The following is a 21,478-nucleotide window of genomic DNA, read 5'->3' as shown; positions in this document are numbered from 1 at the left end:
GACTTAGAACACCACAAATTAACAATATCTTTTTGTGTCATATTATATTTTTATTTATTTTGTTAAACATTTCCCAATTATGTTTTAATCTGGTTCTGCCTGGCAGCTTGATGCTGGTGAATTTGACACCTTGATCTTGACCAACCCCTTACTTTACAGATGGAGAAATTGAGGCCCTGAGAGGTTAGTTGACTTGCCACAGGTCACACAGGTAACAGGTAGTAGAACTAGAATTTGAACCTCTGACTCCCAAGTCCAGCATGCTTTCCACTGTACCATGCTACTGGAATAGATAACAATGCCAGAGAATATATAATCAAGAGACAAAATATGTGGTTCAGTCAAAGAAAGGAGAGATTACAGTAGGCTAGAGTAGTGAAGGAAAGCTTCATGGAGAGAGTGGGAATTTGAATTAAACCCAGAAAAATAAGTATCAGGTAAAGGACACAAGTATTTATTAAGCACCTACTATGTGTCAGGCACTGTGCTAAGTGCTTTACAAATACTATCTCATTTTATGCTTACAACAACCCTATGAGGTAGGTGCTAATTATTATTCCCATTTTACAGTTGAAGATACTGAGGCAGACAGAGGCCAAGTGACTTGCTCAGGGTCCCACAGATAGTACGTGTCTGAAGCAAGATTCAAATTCAAGTCTCTCTAACCTAGCTGTCTAGAGTGGTCCAGTGGATAGAGTAAAGTATTCAAGGAAGTAGGATCAATACGAACAAAGACTAGGCAACAGGAATGAGCCTGCTTATCATGGAACCTGACTAGATCAGCATAATAGTTTGTTTGGTGTTAGATATGTAGGGTAGGTCTGGATTATGAGGGCCCTGAAGACCAAGAAGAAGAATTTGAACTAGATGTGGTAAGCAGTGGAGAGCTATCATAAATTTTTTAGCAAAGGAATAACAGAATTTAGGAAGATTAATCTAGTGGTAGTATTTAGGGTAGTTTGGGGAAATTAGAAAGGAAGCCAACAAGGAGTTCGTGGGTAGAGAGTGGTAGTCGTGGAAATAAGAAGGAAAGATTGCTCTGATTATATGACTTGATTGGCTTCAGGAGTTAAAGGAGAGTCAGAGGTCAAAGAGTTTTGACCTGGAAAACAAATAATAATAGCCAAGGGAAATCATTCTCGTTTGGCTTTAGGTCCACATTACTCACCTCCCCCTTTGAGGATTGACCTAGAATTAAAGCCGCTTCCTTGAGATTGGACCATTTTTATATTCCCCGTGTCTTTTCTTTGCTAGATCAACACGTTAGCCATTGTTTTGTTAGATTTGTAGTGTTCAGTGGACATGACCCGCGAGGCAGAGGAACAGGTAACTCTGGTCTCAGTTCCATCTTCCTTTTCTTTGCAGCCTGGTTCAGTCACTAGCAGAGAAGGAACAAAGACTCTTCATCTTACAGGAGGCTGATTCAGTCCAGCAGCTTGAGCTGAAATCCCTACGCCAGGATGTGAAAAAGGCCCAGGGAGAACAGGAGCAGCTGAGTGCCCAGGTACCTTAGTGCCTCTTGTACCCTTCCTCTTAACTCCCATGGTGGAGGCCTTCTTAGCCTCTGCTCTCTAGGAAGATTTATAGGTCAAATCCCTCTCCATGAGTGCAATGGCCCTCTTTGTATTTTTTAAAGTTTTCTTTTATAAATCTTTATTGATGTCTTTTTGTTGTTGTTGTTGCTAGGCAGTGGGATTAAGTGACTTGCCCAGGGTCACACAGCTAGTAGGTGTCAAGTGTCTGAGGACAGATTTGAACTCAGGTCCTCTTGACTCCAAGGCTGGAGCTCTAGCCACTGTACCACCTAGCTGCCCCTAACTTTATTATATATTTATTTTTGTTTTTTGCTAGACAATAGGGTTAAGTGACTTGACCAGGGTCACACAGCTAATAAGTGTTATGTGGCCAGATTTGAACTCGTGTCCTCCTGACTCCAGGGCTGGTGCTCTATCCACTGGGTCACCTAGTTGCCCCATTGATGTCTTTTGTTTTTACATTATGGTTATTTCTGAATATGCCTGCCCGAACACACACAACTAAGTAAGCTTTCCCTTACAACAGTAAAAAGTACTTGAAAACTAAATGACATGATAAGCACATATGGCAGTGTGTGCAACATGCTGCATTAGCAGTGTCTCATCTTTACAATGAAAATAGGGAAATTCATTTCCTTCTTTTATCTCAGAGAACAAGATTGGCCATTACCAAAACACCACTTACAACCTTGTTTTAGTATTCTTTTCTTTTACGGTGTTGTAATTATATGTATTATTTTCCTGGTTCAGCTTATCTCACTCTGTAATAATAGCTAACGTTTATATAATGCTTTAAGGTTTGTTCCTCACAATGACCCTGGGAAGTAGTAGATACTATTATTTTTTCCATTTTTATAAATGAGGAAATGAGCCTTAAGAGATTAAATGAGGCAGGATTCAAACTCAGGGCTTCCTGACTCCAGCCCATGCACTGCCACCTAGCTACTTTTGTTATCACTTTGTAAAAATCTTTCCTTGTTTCTCTTAATTCTTTGTTTATCATTTCTTGTGGCAAAATAATATTCTACTGAATTCATATACCATAGTTTGTTCAGCCAATTCTCAATCAGTGGGCACCCACTTTGTTTCTAGTTTTTTTGCTACTAGAGTAATTGTTGCTATGAATATTTTGGTATATATGGAACCTTTTTTTTTTCTGTCTTTGACTTCCTTCGGATTTATGCCCAGGGTCTCTGGGTCGATGAATTGAGACAGTTTCTCACATAATTTCAAATTGTTTCCCAGCATGATTGGCCTGGTTCACACTCCAACAGTGACTTAAAATGCTTGTCTTCCCCCAGCCTATCCAATGTAAACTATTTCTCTTTTATCAGCTTTGCCAAATTTGTTTCTCCTCATATTTCTTGAGTCTTAGAGTCATCAACTCATTAGAAGTGAAAGAGACCTTATAGATCATCTAGTCAGTCCTTCATTTCACAGATGAGAAAACTGAGGCTGAGAAAGGGAAAGTAACATCTGTGGTCATATGGCTAGTTTATGGCAGAGTCAGAGGTAGGACCCAAGTCTCCTGTTTCTTAGTCCAGTGTGCCTCTCTTTTGTGGAGAATGTAGCTGAGATTTTTTGTCTTGAACATCTAGAAGCATGTAGAAGCCTGGGCCATCACAGGATCTCAGAGTTGGAAGAGCCCTCAGAGGCCATTCAGTCCAGTCTACACCTGAGTACAAATGCCCTCTGTAACAGAGAACGGCAGGTTTGGAGGAGACTTGAGCAGCTTCTCTTGTTTTCCTCAGCCTCTGTACTTGTGTTTCTCTGTTTCTATTTTTGCCTCTTATGGTGTAGAATCCCAAATCTCAGAATTAAAGTTAACTTAGAGGTTGCCTAGTCCAGCCTGTAGCTCCTATCTCTGCTTCTCAGTCTCTCTTTTTCTGGATTTCCTTTTTTTCTGCTTCATTTGTCTCTGCCTTTCTCTGACTGTCTTGGTGTCTCAGCTCTCCATATCTGTGCCTCTGTCTGTGCCCGTTTCCTCACTCCTCTAACATACTTTGCCAGGGGTCATCCAGTCTTTACTTGAAAACTTTTAGTGAACAGGACCCTTACTACCTGCTGAGGCAACTCATTGAACTTTTGAATGGCTCTAATTCATGTAAAGAAATTCTCCCTTGACCCTTGGCTCTGCCTCCCTGGCAACTTCCACTCATTGTTGCTTATTCTTTCCTTTGGGACCAAGTATACCAAGTCTAATCTCAGTTCTGTCCTGGCGGCCCTTCAAATAAAAACAGCTGTCAGGTCTTCTTCATGTCTTCTCTTCTTCAGGCAAAATGTCCCTACTTCATTCGCCAGGGTCTTTATGGAATGATCCTTCACAGTCCTAGTCACCCACTTAAGCATACTCTCCTGCTTAGAAAGGCTCTTCCTGAAATATGGCATACAGAAAATAACACAATACTGTAGAAGTAGTTTGACCAGGGAACAATGTACGTTCTCTCACCTCTCTAGTCCTGAGACTAGTGACTTCCGAGTGTCTTAATACAACTTAGTATCACATTAGTGTTTTTGCCCACCGTGTTGTTTGTAGTCCATGAACACTTTCACATCTTTTTCAGATAAACTGCTTTGTATCCATGCTTTTGTGAAGTTGATTATTTAAACTAAAATATAAGCCTATATTTATCTTCACTAAATGTTACTTTAATTGGCTCACTGCACCACCCTATTATGATCTTTTTGGATCCTGATTCTATCATCCAGTGTATTATCTGTTCTTTCTGTCATTGTATCATCATAGGTCTCTCCTCCAAGATGGAGGAAGGGAAGAAGTATTCATATAGTACCTACTATGTGCCAGGCACTGTGCTAAGCACTTTACTAATATTATCTCATTTGATTCTCACAACCATCCAGGGAAGTAGGTGCTGTTATTATCCCCATTTTATAGTTGAGGAAACTGAGGCAAACATTAAGTGACTTGCCTGGGATATTTGATACTATATTTGAACTCAGGCCTTCCAGACTCCAGGCCCAGTGCTCTGTACTCTGCACCATCTAGCTGCCTCTAGAGATGTTCTCTCTTCTCTTTTCTTCCTCCATTGAGTGTGTTCCTTCCCCATCAGGTACAGTTTCTGGAAGAAGAAGTGCAGAAAAAGGAAGCTTTGCTTCTGGATCGAGAAACACTTTTGGAGAAATTGGAAGCATCAAAGAAGACAGAGCAGCAGTTGAGAGCCTCACTGTGGACACAAGAGGCCAAGGCAGCCCAGCTGCAGCTACAGCTGTGCAGTATGGAAAGCCAAGTAGGGGCTCTGGTTTTAGAGCAGCAACATGGACGTCAGGCACAGGCACAGCTAGCCAATCTCTACTCCATCCTACAGCAAACCTTTGGAACAGCTGTTGAGAGCAAGCTAGAGCTGAATGGTGCTGGAGATGCCTCTCCCCTTCCCTGGAGCCCCAAAGCCTTGGGGCCAGGTGAGTCAGCTGCTCGAGAACTGATCATTTTGTCCAAGGATCAGCATGGGGCTCAATGCAGAGACAGGGGTGGGCCCATGAGAAAGAAAGGGAATTCAATTTCTGTGATAGAAAACAGACTGTTGGAAGAGGAATAGGAGTTTGAGAAGGGAGCTTTTAAGTCTAAGCCAAAGGGAGAGCAGGTAGAAATATCAGGAGGGGTCTCTGACTGAACTTTAGTTTCTTCCTTTCATATAAGATATCCATTTCTGAAGATAATACACAGGGGCAGCTAGGTGACGCAGTGGATAGAGCACCGGCCCTGGAGTCGGGAGGACCTGAGTTCAAATCCAGTCTCATATCAGACTTGATACTTAGTAGCTGTGTGACCCTGTACAAGTCACTTAACCCCAATTGCTTCACCAAAAAAAAAAATGTGTGTGTGTGTGTGTGTGTGTGTGTGTGCAGATTATACACCTATCCCTTTTTTCTCATTTTTTTCAGAGCAAGAGAATGCAGAGAATTTCCTTAAAAGCCAGATTGCCCTAACTACTGAGGGTGTGGCATCTGCCCTTCATAAGCTTCAGCGAGACCTCTGGAGGGCTCATCATGCTCGGGTGTGTGGCCTTATTTCTTATTTTGGAGTCTCTACTGTCTTACCTTCTCTCTTCTATCGATTCTGTCTTATCTGATGCAGGAGAGGGAGGCAATTGTAACAGTCTAATATCACATTCTTGAGATCATTTCAGAAATTCACAGGAATTTAGTCCCTTTCATGGCAAGTTGGCCAAGACTGGATCAGTTTGGTTTCAAGATCCCAGAAAGACTAAACTGATTCCAGAGCTTCCTAGATGTTAAGATTGTCATCTTTTAAGCCCATGATGTTGCCAGGGCTTCAGACTAAGGTATATCGCTAAGTCCCTCCAATTAGGTTTCCAACCAATCAGAAATACTTATTGAATATCTTCGATTATTTCCATATCCATAAAATGAGGAGATGAAATTAGTTAGTTCCTTCCAGCTCTTAACATTGTATAATGCTGTGATTCTGTATTTGACCCCTCCATGTTAGGCACTATGGGAGAAACTAAGAAGGGTAAAGCATGGTTCCCATTCTCCAGAGCCTTGACTTTGATTAAGGAGACAAGATATACACAACCAAAAGTAAAATATCTTTACAAGTATTTAACAGTAGTAGACAATGGTACAGGAGCTGTCACAGGGTAGTACATGATAGCCAGTATGTGACACAGGTAAAGAATACTAGAATACACTCTGTAAGTTAGAGTGATTAGTGAAGGCTTCCTGGAGGAAAAGAGACTTGAGCTGTACCTTGGACAGACAGAAAAAAATCTCAAGGGTAAGGAGGACAGAAACAACCTTAGGGCTAGACCAGAACTACTGGATGATCTGGTTCTCAGCTTGAACCTCTGGAATTTGTTTTGTTTTGTTTTGTTTTTTAGGCAATTGGGGTTAAGTGACTTGCCCAGGACCACACAGCTAGTAAGTGTCAAGTGTTTGGTCTGAGGCCAGATTTGAACTCAGGTACTCCTGACTTCAGGGCCGGTGCTCTATCCACTGCGCCACTTAACTGCCCCTTGAACCTCTGGAATTTGAAAAGAACCAAGCTGACCTCAGAAAAGCAGTACACTGAACGATGCTAGCCAATTCATCCTATTCTTTTCCTAGTTGTTATTTGACAGTGATGATCCTGTCTATCACTTCCCAAGGTACTTCTGGTGGAAACTGACTTGTAGAAAGCTCTGTGATGGGCATTGTGGACCTAATAAAAAGTAAAAGACATAGTCTCTGGCTTTTCTCCAGGAAATTGGATATAATTGAACAGATGAAGCATACACACCTGGTACCACCCTAATATGGAGGTTGCCATTTTTTCAAACTTCAATTCCTCTTCCCCCTGCTTCATCCCAGTCAGACTACTTTGTGTGAACCAAAACTGCTTTTCCTATTTCCTCCCATAGGATGATATGAAGTGTCAGGTTGAAAAGCTGGAACAGTGTCTATCCCAAGCTGAAGCTGAACGGAACCAGTTTTTTGCCAAAGTTGAGGAACTCCAGAGACTGCTGTCCCAGAATCAGAAAGGTAAGGTGGGAGGCCTGGTTCACCCTGGAGTGAATAACACTAGGGGAAGGTTGATAGCTAGTAGCAAGAAAGGTAGGGATATATGCCTTGGGAGGATAGACTCTAGGCCAAGGAGGCTTCTTATCTGTTCCCTTTGCAGTATGTCCATGCATCAGGGACAGTGTTGCTCTGGGCAGCATGTTTGAAAGTTGGGCACACCAGACACAATGGTTCCCTGTTGCACAGGTTGACTATACTGGAGCAGCAACCAACTTGGTTGAGAACAGTGTTGAAACAGTTGTAGCTTGAGGCAGTGCCAGGGCCTGGTAAGGAGAACACAGATATGAGAGTGGAGATATACCCAGAGCCCAAACAGTTGCCAAATTTTTAGCTTTGTAAAAATCATGTAATCTTTCTTTTCTCTTTTTTCCCTTCTAACTTTCTCCTCATCCTTTTCTCCATGCTTCCCCTTGCTATTTGTTCTCTCTACATCCCCTTCCTCTCTTCCCACAGAGAAATTGAAATGGGAAGGGGAGCAGAGCTCCTTGGAGACAGAATTGGTTGCACTTCAGGAGAGAGTGGCCTCCCTGCAAAGCAGCCTGAAGAGTGCTGAGCAGCAAAGGGTAGAAGCCCAGGTGAAATGATTCTTGCCTCAGACCCAAGGTTGCTCTAAAAGTTCCCTTCTAAACTGGTGCAATGGTCCCCAAGGAGCCAAGGGCCCTGGTTCCCCAGCAGCCCAGAGCCCAAGACCATAACCTGCTCCAAATTTAATTCTGACCTCTCACTGCTCTTTCCCTTATGTCTTATTGCCTGTGTTTTGTCCTAAGAATTGCTAGCAGGGCCTTGAAGAATCCTCATTAAGTTGTTTGCTCTGGATTAAGGATTTTATTTCTCTTCAATTCTTTCCTTAACTTCCCCAAATTCTCTGAGTGAGAATTTTGTTTGGGCATTGTGAAATATAAAGTATGGTGCAAAGGCTGCTCCTCAATGTTAGCTGTACTTCAAACATTCACTTCCATTCCCCATCCCTTTTTGGAGTCTGTCTCCCTCATTTCCTTCTGTATTGTTGACCTCTTTAGGTACTACCCCAGCATATGTGGCAAACATATGGCAGACCCCGTTCTCTTCTTTTTTGTACAGTTAATTTTAATGTATATTTGTCCTTTGATTTAGAAGGATACTAATTTTGTGACTTCGTAGGAAATGGAAATTGGATGAGACAGAACCTGTTACACAGGAGAATTTGGGGCCCTGTCTTTTATGATTTTCATTGTTCAGGCAAAATACATGAATCATCTCTCAATTTTATATGGATAATTTTAGAGGGCTAAGGATTTGGCCCTAATTTCCCAGTTGTTCCCCTAAGACTTTGTGCCGCCTTATTCTAACCTAATAAGAATTACAGAGATGAAATTCCAGAGGTGAAGCTTCAAGCAATAGTGAATGTTAACTGGCAAAGGATATAATGGCCTACATTGGCCGTTTTCCTCAGGGCCCTTGGGATGGAAGCAGCATTATTTTTAAAACACTAGTGTCCCAGAATTTCACGATGGCAGAATTATGTGAAAAGAGCACTGAATTAGAAGTCTGGAAAGCTGATATGCCCAGAGACAGGAGGCTTTTCTTCTTGAAATTCCTTTGAGCCCAAGGATTCTGCTGCTGGATTCTAGTCCAGACGTCACCTATAAAGCAGTATGACTTCAGACCTAAGTCTTCTATATCTCAGTCACCTTCTTTGTAAACTGGGAATAATTTGCTCCAGCCTTACCCTTCGAAGCGGATAGTGGCAGCAGGTAGTCCAGTTTTTAAGATGGTTCTGTTTCTGTTTTCAGAATGAACGAGAAATGTTGTGGACAGCTAAGGAAAATTTGGTATCGGAGGTGGAACACCTTCAGATATCAGCTGCAGCCGCTAAGGCACAAGCTAGTGCCATAGAAGCCCTGGAAGAAGAACTGAGAACAATTCGCTCAGCCCTTCGACAGAAGACTGAGGAAGCAGAGAGCGAGCGGGAGAGAGCAGAGGCCCTGAAGAGATGGGATGAACAGAAGGTGGCCCAAGGGAAGGTCCTGCAGGAGAATCTTGATCTTTTGACCAGCTCGCTTTCTAAGAAAGAGAAGGATCTAGAAGCCCTGCTGGGAACAATTCAAGAGCTGGAAGAGCAGAAAGAAGCACAAAAAGTGATGCAAGAACATCTGTCTCTGAACCTGGAATCCCAGCAAGAACAGATCCAAGAGCTAGAGAAACAGAAAGCTGTGCTAGAACATCTGCCTATGGCCATGGAGGAGAAAGAGAGGCAGATAAGATCACTGAGAGAGCAGATTGAAGAGTTTGAGAAGAAGCAAGAAACTCAGGGAAACATCCTGGACCATCAGGCTCTGGATTTACAGAAGAAAATGCAAGTGATAGAGTCCCAGAGAGAACAGATTCAAGATCTGGAAAACCAGTTGGTCACTCTAGAACATCTGGCTTTAAAAGTTAAAGAGAATCATCAAGAAATAGAATCTCAGAAAAAGAAGATTGAGGACCTGGAGCACCAAAGAGCAATGCAGAGGACTACTCTGACCCATCTAACTTTGGACTTGGAGGAGAGGAGTCAGGAAATGCAGTCACAGAGCAAACGGATTAAAGAGTTGGAAAACCACAGTGCTCTCCTAACAGCAGATCTTGAGGAGAGAAGTCAGGAGATGAAATCTCACAGAGACCAAATGGCGGAGCTCAAGAAACAAAAGGATCAACTTACTTGGGACCTAGAGAGGAGAGGCCAGGAGTTGGTACTACAAGAAGAGAAAATATTGGCCCTGGAAGATCAAAGAATGTTGCAGAACAAATTATTAAAGGAAGACCTTGAACAGATGAAATTGGCCTTGAGGGAAAAAGACAGGGAAATTGAGTCTCAGAGACAGCTCATGATAGAGCGAGAAGAGGAAGAAAAGGGGCAAGCCAAGGCCCAGCGCAGCAGCCTGGAGCACATGAAGCTGATCCTGAGGGACAAGGAGAAGGAGGTGGAGTACCAGCGGGAGAGGATCCAGGTGTTCCAGCAGTATGGAGAACAGCGGGAAGAGCAATTGCAGGGCCTTCGGAGAAAGATTGGGGAAATGACACTACTCTTAACTCAGAAAGATCAAGAGTTGGAGATTCAGCAACAGCATATTGAGAAAGCACGGGAAAGAGGGGAGTCCAGGGAAAGGGCTCTGCAGGACCAGCTGGAGAGAGTGCAGGAGGCCTTGCGTGCCAGAGAGGGAGACCTGGAATCCCTCCAGCAGAAGGTGCAGAAGCAGCAGGAGAGCCAGGAACAGCGGGCGAGCACTCTGCAAGCATCCCTGGAGCAGGCCAAGGCAGCTTTGGAGGAGCGCGAGCAGGCAGTTGAGGCTCACAAGGAACAGAACTGGAAGGTGCAGCAACAACAGACAGTTGCAGAGCTGCAGGTCCGAGCTTTGGAAGAGCTGCTGGGAGATCTCAGGGCTGAGTTTCAGGAACAAGAGAAGGTTCTGGAGGCCCTGCGACAGCAGTGTACAGAGCAGGGACATGAGCAGAAGGCAGAGGCCAGGCAGTGGGAAGAGGCTGCAGCAGGCCAGGTCCAGGCCCTCCAGGAGGCCCTCAGAGCAGCACAGGCTTCCCTTCGGGAAAAAGACCAGGAGCTCCTCCAGCAGGCAGAACTAAGCCAGCGCTTGGAAGTCAGTGCAGCTGCTCTGCAGGCAGCCCTGGACTCTTGTCAGATGCAGGCCCGGCACCTGGAGGAGGCCCTGAGGGAGCGAGAGAATGAGATTGGGCAGCAGCAGCTGCAGCACCAAGAGATGGCCCAGCAGCTGCAGCTGGCCCTAGCACAGAGGGACCGAGAGCTGAGGCATTTCAAGGAAAAGGGGCAGCAGCGAGAGGCAGCCCTGGGCCAGCTAGGCAAAGGAGAAGAAGAAGAAGAAAGCAAGGTCTTGAAAGAGAATCTCAGGCATCTCCAGCTGTCCCTGTCTAGGAAGGACAGAGAGGTCCTGCAGCTGCAAAAGGTCTTCCAGAGGCAGGGGCAGGAGTCTTACAATGAAAGCCATAGCCCAGAGAAAGTGGAGGAGGAAGAGGAAGAAGCCTGTGAGATGGGGATGATGAAAATGTCCCTGCGTGAGATATCACCTGTGTCCATGGAGGAGACCAAGCTTCAGGAGGAGCTTGAGCGAGTAAAGAATGCCCTGAGGCAAACAGAGGCCCGGGAAATCGAATGGCGAGAGAAAGCCCAAGCCTTGGCACGTTCTCTGGCTGAGAGTGAGGCCAGCATCTGTAACCTGCACGAAGCAGCCCTGTTCTTACAGGCCAAGGCAATGGAGCAAAACACAGAACACCTGCAGCTTCAGGTCAGTTACTGGATGGGAAAGGGTGGCCAAAACAGACTGAAGGGTCCCACAGAACTAGCTCAGGGATCATTTGCTTCCTGCTGTCACCTGGCATTCTGGGGCTAATGAGATCTAGGGTCAGGAACTCAGGAAAGCATTGACGCTTCAACATGTCTAGCCAAGAGAAGCTGGCCCCCTTCTCCTCGAGAGCTAGCTCACACCATGCTGTCAGGTATTTAGTATGCCTCAGAGAAAAGCCAGATTCCTATCAGAAGTTTAAAAAAAAAACCAAAACCCTAAATTTGGCAAGAGGGACCAAATCCCTAATGCCATGCTTTCTTCTAAGAAAGCATCTTGTGACTCATGCCTGAGTCTCTGAGCCAACCCCTCAGTCACTTTTGTCCCTTCAGACTTCATATAATAGTTTGTTTGCTCCTCCTCTATTCAACTTACCTATTCTCTTTTCTAACATAGTTATGTAAGTGTCATATCCCCTACTAGACTGTGACATCCATGAAGGCAGACCCTTGGTCTTAGTTACTATAGCTTTATATTTCCTCATTCCCCCTTACCTACCTCCACACACTTAGCACAGTGTTCTCTGTACATAATAAACATTTCACATACGTGTGTTAAATTGAACTGGAGAACTCCTTTCCTGACCTCTGTTCCTGCCTTCCCTTATCTGTATCCTCAAATAATCTTGGGAGGGCAGGAATAAAGACTTTGGGGGGATACTTCCTGCCACTCGTGGGGGCCAAGCAAGAACACACTAACTATGAAGCTGGCAACCTATGGTACGATGCTCAAGATGACACATGGGTCGTCACTATCACAACATACCCCCTTCTGTTTGTAAGAGATATTTCCTGTCATTGCCTGATGCTCCTGTCATTTGGCATGAGTAGACAAACTCACACTCGTCCAATCCTGGTACTTGAGAATAAAAAGGATCAGCAGTTTGATAGGTTATTTCTAGAAGATTTCCCAGCCTGCACTCAGTCCTCATGGTACCTGCTCCCACTGATTCTCCTTTCGTTGGTGGGTCCATCCTTCTTCCCACTAACAGTGTAAGTGAGCTTTTAGTGTATGCCTGGCCCAGTCACCAACTGATCTGAAGAATTTAGTGCCATAGACATGGGCCTGGATTCCTGGGAGCTTGCAGCAGATAGAAGAAGCAACTTTCATTGTAACCAACATGACAGGCTTGTGGGAATAGAAAATGGATTTGGATGAAAAGCATTTGTTAAGTACCTACTACGTACCTGCTACCTACTATGTTAAGTACCTACCTACTATGTTAAGTATCAACTACTGTGCTAAGCTCTGGGAATATGATAGACAGGTGGGACAGTTAGGGCCATCAAAGAGCCGACATTTTAAGTGGGGAGACAACACACGTTGAAGGGCTCACCTGAAGACAAGGCCCCGGATGGTGGGAGCGGGAGGAGGGATGTTCTCTCATTCCTGTATCAGTGAGAGGACGATGTGGCTTTTATGAAGATCTTGGCTGAGGTTGATGCCCTTGTTCCCCGGTTACCACACAGGAGCAGTTGCGGCTCACAAGACAAGCACTAGAGGAGGAGCAGTCCCAGAGCCAGGGCTCAGCTGTGGGGGCAGAGCCAGAGCTCCAGGGAGACCAGTGTGCAGCCCAAGGCGAGGTGAGTTGGGGTGGGCTGGGGAGTTGGGGATCGCAAAAAAGAAGGTAGACTAGGTAGAGGGGAGGGACAGTGGACCCTTTTCTTGGCCAGTTTCTGAGGTCCTGCACCCGTCCTGGCAGAGTCAGGACTCTGAATACTGTGCCTGGCTGGCTGCGGTCTGATTTGGTTGAGAAACTTCACAGTACACATCTCATTGGAAAGTGTCTCCTTCAGGCCACAGGACCAGATGATGATGGGTCTTGTACAGAGCTTGAGAAGACACAGCGATGGCAGAAAAGGCTAAAGTACCTGCTGCATGCCATGGCGAGTTTGGAGCATGAGAGGAATCGGCTTCAGCAACACAACTTCCAGTTAAGGATCACCCTCGAGCAGGTGAGTAACTGGACCCTGTTTACACCCAGGCAGCTTACCCCCCTGAACCCACTCCTTTTGAGCTCTAGTGTTTTTCCTCCCCATTTCCCCCCATGGGCTTCCCCTGCTGGGAAGGAGGCCCCATTCTGACATCCATGTCCAGAAGGACTGACCAACTGTCTTCCCTGGCAATAGGTAGAGCGTGAACGAAAAAAGCTGAAGAGGGATCTCGGCCGCATGAGCCATGCTGCCACTCCCCTGCTTAACAAGAGCACAGGCCTCACTCCAGCCCAGCAGGTATTTGTTTTCTCTAATTCCTAGGCTTGGAAGGTCCTTTGTCAGGATATCTAGGTTCTGGAATTCTGCAGAGGGACAAAGATAGGGCCCAATTTGCAAAGTGGAACACTTACTTCAGCCCACCCAGGAACCTATCATGACCAGGCTCAAGATGAGCCAGTTCTCCCCCAGTGCCTGTTCTCCTGTTAGCCTCCCAAACACTGTGCAGCAGAGGAGGAGGCTGCAACCTGGCCTAACTGACCCCTCAGCTGCAGGGAGGTGGGAACTGCAGCCTCCCTGTTGTATTACATGGCCCAATCCTTTGGGCTTCAGGACTCATTTATTGATGGCTGCCATATGACTATCTATCCTTCCTGCTTCTACCCAGAACAGCTAGCTTTAGGCCCATTTCCTTAGCTAGGCTTACTCACTCTAGTCTAGCGGTTAGTTCTAGTCTTGTAGTTTATGTCATCCCAATCCTATTCCTCCCCAACAGCAGAGCCAGGTATGCTCACACACCACAGGAGTGGGCAAGGTGGGGTGAGAGAATTGCTGATCTCCCAAGGGTCTTTCCATCCCTGGGCCTTCAGGCTACCCAGAATCCAGAGCACCAAGGTCCTCTTTGCAGCACTGGGCAGCCCCCCAGGGATAGCCATGAGAATGCCACACCTTTTTAGCTGTGGCAGACCTATTCTTGCTTTCTAGAAGGCAAGGAAGGCAGAGACCCTGACTCTTAGGGATGGGATGGGGTGAGTGGCAGCCCTACAGAGATGTGATCATGTTTTTCTCAGCAGGAAAAAGGGGAAGAGGAGACTCCCTCAGAACTGAAACATGTGGCTGAGCTACAGAGGCAGGTGAGTGCTTGTGGCTTCATTGGGTTTTTTTCCAAAATCCTTTCTGGAAGCTGACTTTAACATTTCTTCATTAAGCTTTGACTTTGTGTCAACCCTGTTCTTAGCATGTGGGGGGATATGAGGTATAGTCCCTGCCCTCACGATCTCATCTAACTGAGAAAGACTCAGAAAACAATTAGAGGTCAGGCTGTCACAAAGATAGAATCATGTTCTAGACTACCTCTCATATCTCAGAGCAGAGGACTTCCTCTTTGAGACATGAAGAGGGATTTCATTACCACCTGGCCCAGGGACAAGAGGATAACAGGCAGGCATCCCTCTTACTCCCCACAGGTATCCATCCTGCAGGCACAACTCGCATTGGAGCGGCAGCAGAAACAGGACTACATCTCCCGCTGTGTGCAGACAAGCCGAGAGCTGACAGACCTGCACCACAACCTTTCCCACTCACTGTGGGCTGTAGCTCAGGCCCCTGAAGCCAACGTCTTGGAGGCAGAAGCCCGAAAACTCGATAAGTCACTGTCCCACAGCCTGACATCTCCTAGGCCATCCCCTCTATGTTGTACTCCCAGGTCAGCCCAGGCTACTTCCCGGTAACTGATGGCGTGTAGTGGGGGCAGGACTTAGGCTTGCTTGAGAATCCTTGATCAATATACCTCTGAAGGTCTTAGGCCCCTTCCTGCACTTGTTTCCTGAAGGTGAAGATCCCTGTACCTAGCCTGGTTTTGCCAGAAGAAAGATTAGAAAAGAAAGATTAGAGCCAGTTTTTCTGTGCCAGAATACACAGCAGGTCTACTGCTTTCGGTGCTCTCAGCTAGAGGGACAAAGCCGTAAGGGTCAGGGTGGCCTCTTCCCCTGATGCCCTCCCTCATTGGCATCTTCTTGGAGTGAGCAGATGCTTGCCACAAAGGGGTGAGCCCTGACTGAGATGCACTCCCAGACTTCTAGTGTTTACCTGTATTTATTGAATCTATTCTACCTAACCCCTTATAATAAAGTATTCTTTGTTTTCCTTTGGTCTTCTATCCTTTCTTCTTGTCAGCAGGGTGGAATCAACACCTTGTACATGATGAGCTGATGACAGTCCTGAGGCCAGCCCAGCTCCAGCCATTTCCATATATCCATATGTCAGTTGGCATAGATTTATTAAATTGTCATGTGCCTAGCCCTGTGCTAGGGACTGAATTGGATATAAAAGAAGCATAACCCTTAGGCTTTGCTCTCAGAATTCACAGTCTGTTTAGAAAGATAAGAATCATATACATGGAACAATTAGAGAGTAATTACCCCTAAATCGTAGTACTATAAGCAAAGTGTTTCCTGAATTTTCAAGCACTATACTGTGCACTAATAGCATCATCCTTGTTCATGCTATAGGGATTCAGAGGAGAACAGTATCCTTGATGCCAGAGCCCAGTAGCAGGAGGTAAGGTACAAGGCATCCTCCTTGCCCATGAACTGCCTCTGAGACCTTCTAACAGAAGGCTGACCAGTTCAAGTTAAGGAGGCTCTACCTCCATCTCTTAGAGGACAGCTGGGGAATCAATACTTTATCGCTAATGTAGGGCCACCCTCCTGCCATGAAGCCACTTAATCTGTTCATCAAACTGGGAGGTTTGTCCAGAAGCAAAGATGACGGAAGGAAGTTGCAGACGTTGAAACACTTCAATGGATCTCTAATATTGTTGATGTTTGGGTTCTCTCCAGGAGTCCAGAGCACATTTCTTTATCCTGTGCGACTTCTGTACGTTCTCCCATATATGCTCCTCTCAGTGGGGAGTGTCCATCCTGGCCTTTCCTTTACATTTCTTCATAGTATGAGGGTACTAATGCAGCAGGACAGCTATCTATCTTGCTGTGTAACTTAACCACCTTCCTTTTCCAATCAGTTAATCAACAGTCACGTATTAAGTGCATATGATGTGCCCCAGACACTGGGGATGCAGATAGAAAAAATGAAATAATCTCTGTTGTCAAGGGCAGTTATATTCCATCAGGGAGGGACAACACGTACCTATGTCATATTTACGGGATAAATACAAGTTAGGGAGAAAGGGCAGTGGCAACGTTTTTAGAGGGCAGCATTTGTTCTACTACATCAAATGTTCTTATTATGCTACACAAACAGTAAGTCCAGTGGGAATCTGTATTCTTTATACTTTTCAGTCAGTGGTTGTAAAGATATAGTCTACTGTAGAATGCCATTTGTGGAGACCTGTCTACTCCCTTCACATACCTTCAATCAAGGATGTCATCAATATATGTACAGATTATTCTCATAAAAGTTGTGTATAGCTGGGAAAGGAGGCATCTGGGTTGGCAATTATTAATATTCTCTTAGTTACATTTTTGGGTAATAAGAAGTTAGATTTTTTCCCCATTCCTTTGATATCTTTCTCTTTCAAATAGCTTGAGAATTAATCCCTCATTATCCTTAAAATTGTGTCACCTTTAACACATACCTTCTGCTTGGTCTAATTCAACTGTATGCCCCACCTTTCTTCAATACCCTTTCCATTTCTTCCTGCAGACTGTAATGTTAGCGTACAGATGTGATGGCTACACTATGAAAAAAAATAGTGAAAAGAGTTTGCTATAAAAACATTTCTCCGTTTTTATCTGTTGTCAAAATTTTCCACTATCCTCACATTTCCAGGTCAGTTGTTTTTCCAATGAGATATTTCATATTTTCTTCTATTTTTTCATTCTTATGATTTTGGTGATTAGTTCTTGATGTGTCATAAAGTCATTAGCTTCCACTTGCCCAATTCTAATTTTTAAGGAATTATTTTTTTCAGTGAATTTTTGTACATCTTTTTCCATTTGGCCAGTTCTGCTTTTCAAAGGCATTCTTCTCTTCATTGGATTGTTGGGCCTCTTTTACCATTTGGCCTATTCTGTTTTTTAAGGTGTTGTTTTCTTCAGTATTTTTTTGTGCCTCCTTTTTCCAAGCTGTTGACTCCTTTTCATGATGTTCTTGCATCATTCTTATTTCTCTTCTTAATTTTTCCTCTGTCTCACTTATTTGATTTTAAAGTCCTTTTTAAGCTCTTCCAAGAACTCTTTTTTGGGCCTGTGACCATTTTATATTTTTCTTTGAAGCTTCATAAGTAACTGTTTTGACTTCATTGCCTTCTGAGTTTGAACCCCGACTTTTGCTATCACCATAGTAATTATCTATGGTCAGGTTCTTATCTTATTTTTTACTCATTTTTGTAATGGCCTATTTCTTGGCTATTAACTTTTTGTTAGGGTCAGGCTCTATTCCCAGGGTGGGGGGTGGGGATAATGTCTCAAGCTTCAGGTTTTTCATGTTGTTTTTAGAGCTTTATCTAGGGGTCTTTATCTTTTTGGTTCTTCCAGTGTGCTATAATCCAAGGTCAGGTGTGTTCACTGTGCTCTTCCAGTTGACACCTTGGTTTATAAGTGACCTCAAGTACTCCTTTCCACCCCTGAGCCACCACCAGCACACACCCCACCCCCACCACTGCCACAGCAAATCTCTCACTCCTGCGGTCCCAGAAACATGCCACTGGTCTCCGTTTTCCCCCAAGAGTCAGTTCACCCCTCTGCCCTGGAGCCCAAAACTGGGGCTCCACTCTCCTGAAAGTGACCACAGTCAGTTTTCTTAGTTAACCAGGAGCCATCTGTAAGGCCATGCCCCTCTGCAACTGCACTCACTGGTGTGTGTTCACCTCTCCTTTCTGTTAGCTCTAGCCACTACCACACCCAGTCAACAGCACCTGGGCCCTGTGTTCAGTGCCAGGGGGGGCCTACCACCACAAGCCTTCCCCTGAACAGCTGCCTGTTGTCCCCCTCCCCCCTCCCCCACTGTCAGTGGTGCGAAAGTTCCTAAAGCTAGGGCTGCCCCCAAGGCTCGTTCTTTGTTGACACAGTGGTAGTTTCAGTTCAGTCCAACCAAACCACTATGCAGGTAGGTCAGATCTTTTCCCAAAGTCTTCTCAAGTTGTCTTAGGCTGGACAACTGCTTTACCTTAACTTTTTATTATTTCTGCCGCTCTAAAATTCAATTTGAAGTGTTACTTTAAGTTATTTAGAGGCAAATTTGAGAGAGCCAGGTATTCTGCCTTATTCTGCTATCTTCCCACTCACTATAATAGTTTCAACTCTTATTATTAGGTCATGCTCTAAAGTCTCATTTCCTTCCTGTTTCATTGTCCTTCCTAAAATATGGTACCCAAGAAGACTTCACTATTTGTTTAAATGTAAATTCCCTAAGTAGAAGCATAACCTGTAGATGACAAAAGATCCAATTATAGTTCTGGTGTCTGAAAGCAGATTTTGAATTTCTGGATCACACTTAAAATGTAAGAATAGCGGGCCTTTGGCCAAAGAAAGAAGACAAGTAAAAGAAACTGGTAAAACCATACTGCTAAAGGAGATTGACATGGAGCATAAAGATAGTACCAGGGTGAGCATTTCCTGGCTATTATTAACAATTCTAAAAAAAACCCCCCAAAACCCAAAACAACAAAAAACTTGGATTGCTTTAATAAGGAAAATTAAAGCAAACCATTGAATAACTAGAGGAGACTATGATCCCACTCTCCCAGGACTTTCTCCAGTTACACAGCTCTATGCTAAAAGCTTAAATTGTACCCAGTTCTAGTTAGAACTGGCTGCTGAAACTTCCCAGCAAGTTGGTATGGTTATAATTCCACTTTCTTCATCTTGCATAGGCCTTTCTGGTTAATTTTTTATGTAATCACCTTTTGCTATTGATCCATGCTCCCTGACACCAATGTCCCACGAGCAACACAACAGTTGCCATGGCCAACCCTTTGTCTGGAAATCCTATGTAAACCTAGGCCCCTTATAGCTCTGGGCCTTCAAACAAAGATCACCCCTCATGTCCAATTTGTTGCCAATGTCTGTTGATTTTATCTTAGAAATATTTCTCACATGTGCCCCCTTCTCTGACATCATCACATTACCCCTACACTGTTGGAATAACCTGTTGGTCAGTCTCCCTGCCACAAGTGTCTCCCCACTCTTGTCCATCCTCCATTCAGCTGCCAAGGTGATCTTCCTAGAGCACCAATATGACCATGTCACACACACACCCCATCAATAAACTCCAGGAGCTCCCCACAACTAGGATCAAATATAAAATCTTTGGTTTTCAAAACCCTTCATTACCCCCCCATCAGTCTTCTTACACCTTACACCCCACTTCCATGGACACTGCAGTGCAGTGACACTGGTCTCCTTGCCGTTCCTCCCAAATCCAGGCATTTTCACTGGCTGTCTTCCATATGTGGAATGCTCTTCCTCCTCCTCTCTGCCTCCTGGCTTCCCTCAAGTCTCAGCTAAAATCCTTCTACCTTCTGCAGGAAGCCTTTCCTAATCCCCCTTAATTTCAGTGCCATCCCTCTGTTGATTATTTCCAACTTATTTGTACATATTTATTTACATGCTCCTTCCCCCATTAGACTGTGAGCTCCTTGAGGGCAAGGGCTGTCTTTTACCTTTCTTTGTATTCCCAGAGCTTAGCACAATGCCTTCACATAATAGGGAATTAATAAATGTTTACAGACTGACTGACAGACATCCCACTACTCTTCTAGTCCACCAGCCAGTATGTTGTCCCAAGGGGCCAAAGGAGACCTCATGCAACCCTGACTTCATCTGTCCATACCCCACTATGCTGTAATAAACTATTTTAACCCTCCCAGTGTTACTGTTTGCTACTCACCCATTTATTCCACCTTAAATTTGCATGATATGATATGAAATTTCTCCAACCTGAGACAGAAGTCTTGTTTTTTTAAGTTTTATTTTTTCAATTACATGTAAAGATAGTTTTCAACATTCATTTTGTATAAGATTTTCGAGCTCCAAATTTTTGTCCCTCCTTTCCCTCTCCCCTCCCCAAGACATCAAGCAATCTAATATAGGTTATATGTGTGCGATCATATTAAACATTTCCACATTAGTCACGTTGTGAAAGAAGAAACAGAACAAAAGGGAAAGACAACAAAAAAAGTGAAAGCTATGCTTTGATCTGCATTCAGACTCCATAGTTATTTTTCTGGATGTGGATAGCATTTTCCACCATGGTAATTGTCTTGGATCATTGTATTGCTGAGAAGAGCTAAGTCTGTCATAGTTTATCGCATGTACAATGTTCTTCCTGGTTCTGCTCACTTTGCTCAGCATCAGTTCATATAAGTCTTTTCAGGTTTTTCTGAAATTCACCTGCTCAGCATTTCTTATAGCACGGTAGGATTCCATTACATTCATAAACCACAACTTGTTCAGCCATTCCCCACTTGATAGGCATTCCCTCAATTCCCAATTCTTTGCCACCCCAAAAAGAATTGTTTTTGTACATGTAGGTCCTTTTCCCTTTTTTATGATCTCCTCTTTGGGCTACAAATTGAGTAGTGGTATTGCTGAATCAAAGGATATGCACAGTTTTATTGTCCTTTGGGCATAGAACTCTTGTTTTTGAAAGAGGATGCTATGAAGGCAAACTTACTTATGGACTTAGTAACTGCATGAGTGGAAGAGATGATGCTTGTCGCAATGAGATGATGCAAGTATCAATAAGACACAGCTGAAAAGTATGGTCTCCAACCCAGAGGTCTCACTGGAAAATGTATTGAACCCCATTCACGTCAGGGCTATAAGGGAGAGGGAATCACAATGGAAGTGAGGATGACAACTGGTAACATGCCTCAGTGGTAAGTAAACCTTGGGTTTATCTCCATTATAGTAGACTGCAGAGAGTTTAACAGAGTAGTTATATGAATCACTGAGGCTGTTCCTGAGCTTGACTTTTTGGTAGACCAGATATCCCAGGTCTCAAGTGTGTTTTACGGAGTTCCTGACCTTGCTAATGTCTTTTGGCTATTCTTGTGGCTGAGACTATTCAAGAACATTTTGTTTTCACCTGGGAAGAGGGCCATTTTACCTTTGCTATTCTTCCCCAGGGCTTTCTGAACTCTCCCCTATATTGTCACATTCTGGTAGGAAAAGAC

At 44.4% G+C, this 21,478-nt stretch overlaps 1 protein-coding gene across 2 annotated transcripts in view; it reads left to right on the top strand.

Annotated features, from left to right (window-relative positions):
• CEP250 (centrosomal protein 250) overlaps positions 1–15,490 on the top strand; it is a 46,718-nt gene extending 31,228 nt beyond the window's left edge. The window contains exons 23-33 of one of the 2 annotated variants that reach the window (XM_027867129.1): positions 1,366–1,504; positions 4,607–4,955; positions 5,439–5,551; positions 6,917–7,037; positions 7,530–7,651; positions 8,849–11,353; positions 12,880–12,993; positions 13,207–13,365; positions 13,540–13,641; positions 14,415–14,474; positions 14,808–15,490. In XM_027867129.1, the coding sequence (XP_027722930.1) occupies positions 1,366–1,504; positions 4,607–4,955; positions 5,439–5,551; positions 6,917–7,037; positions 7,530–7,651; positions 8,849–11,353; positions 12,880–12,993; positions 13,207–13,365; positions 13,540–13,641; positions 14,415–14,474; positions 14,808–15,071 (4,048 nt within the window). In that variant the 3' untranslated portion in view covers positions 15,072–15,490. Of the gene's footprint in view, positions 1–1,365; positions 1,505–4,606; positions 4,956–5,438; positions 5,552–6,916; positions 7,038–7,529; positions 7,652–8,848; positions 11,354–12,879; positions 12,994–13,206; positions 13,366–13,539; positions 13,642–14,411; positions 14,475–14,807 lie in introns of both variants that reach the window. The other variant, XM_027867128.1, reaches the window with a different exon arrangement.
• Positions 15,491–21,478: the final 5,988 nt, after the last annotated feature.

The sequence above is a fragment of the Vombatus ursinus genome, unplaced genomic scaffold (genome assembly GCF_900497805.2).
Source record: "Vombatus ursinus unplaced genomic scaffold, bare-nosed wombat genome assembly UNPS02014785.1, whole genome shotgun sequence".
Taxonomy (NCBI): domain Eukaryota; kingdom Metazoa; phylum Chordata; class Mammalia; order Diprotodontia; family Vombatidae; genus Vombatus; species Vombatus ursinus.
Note: the sequence above shows the minus strand (reverse complement) of the source record. Positions and strands in the feature narration are given on the sequence as shown.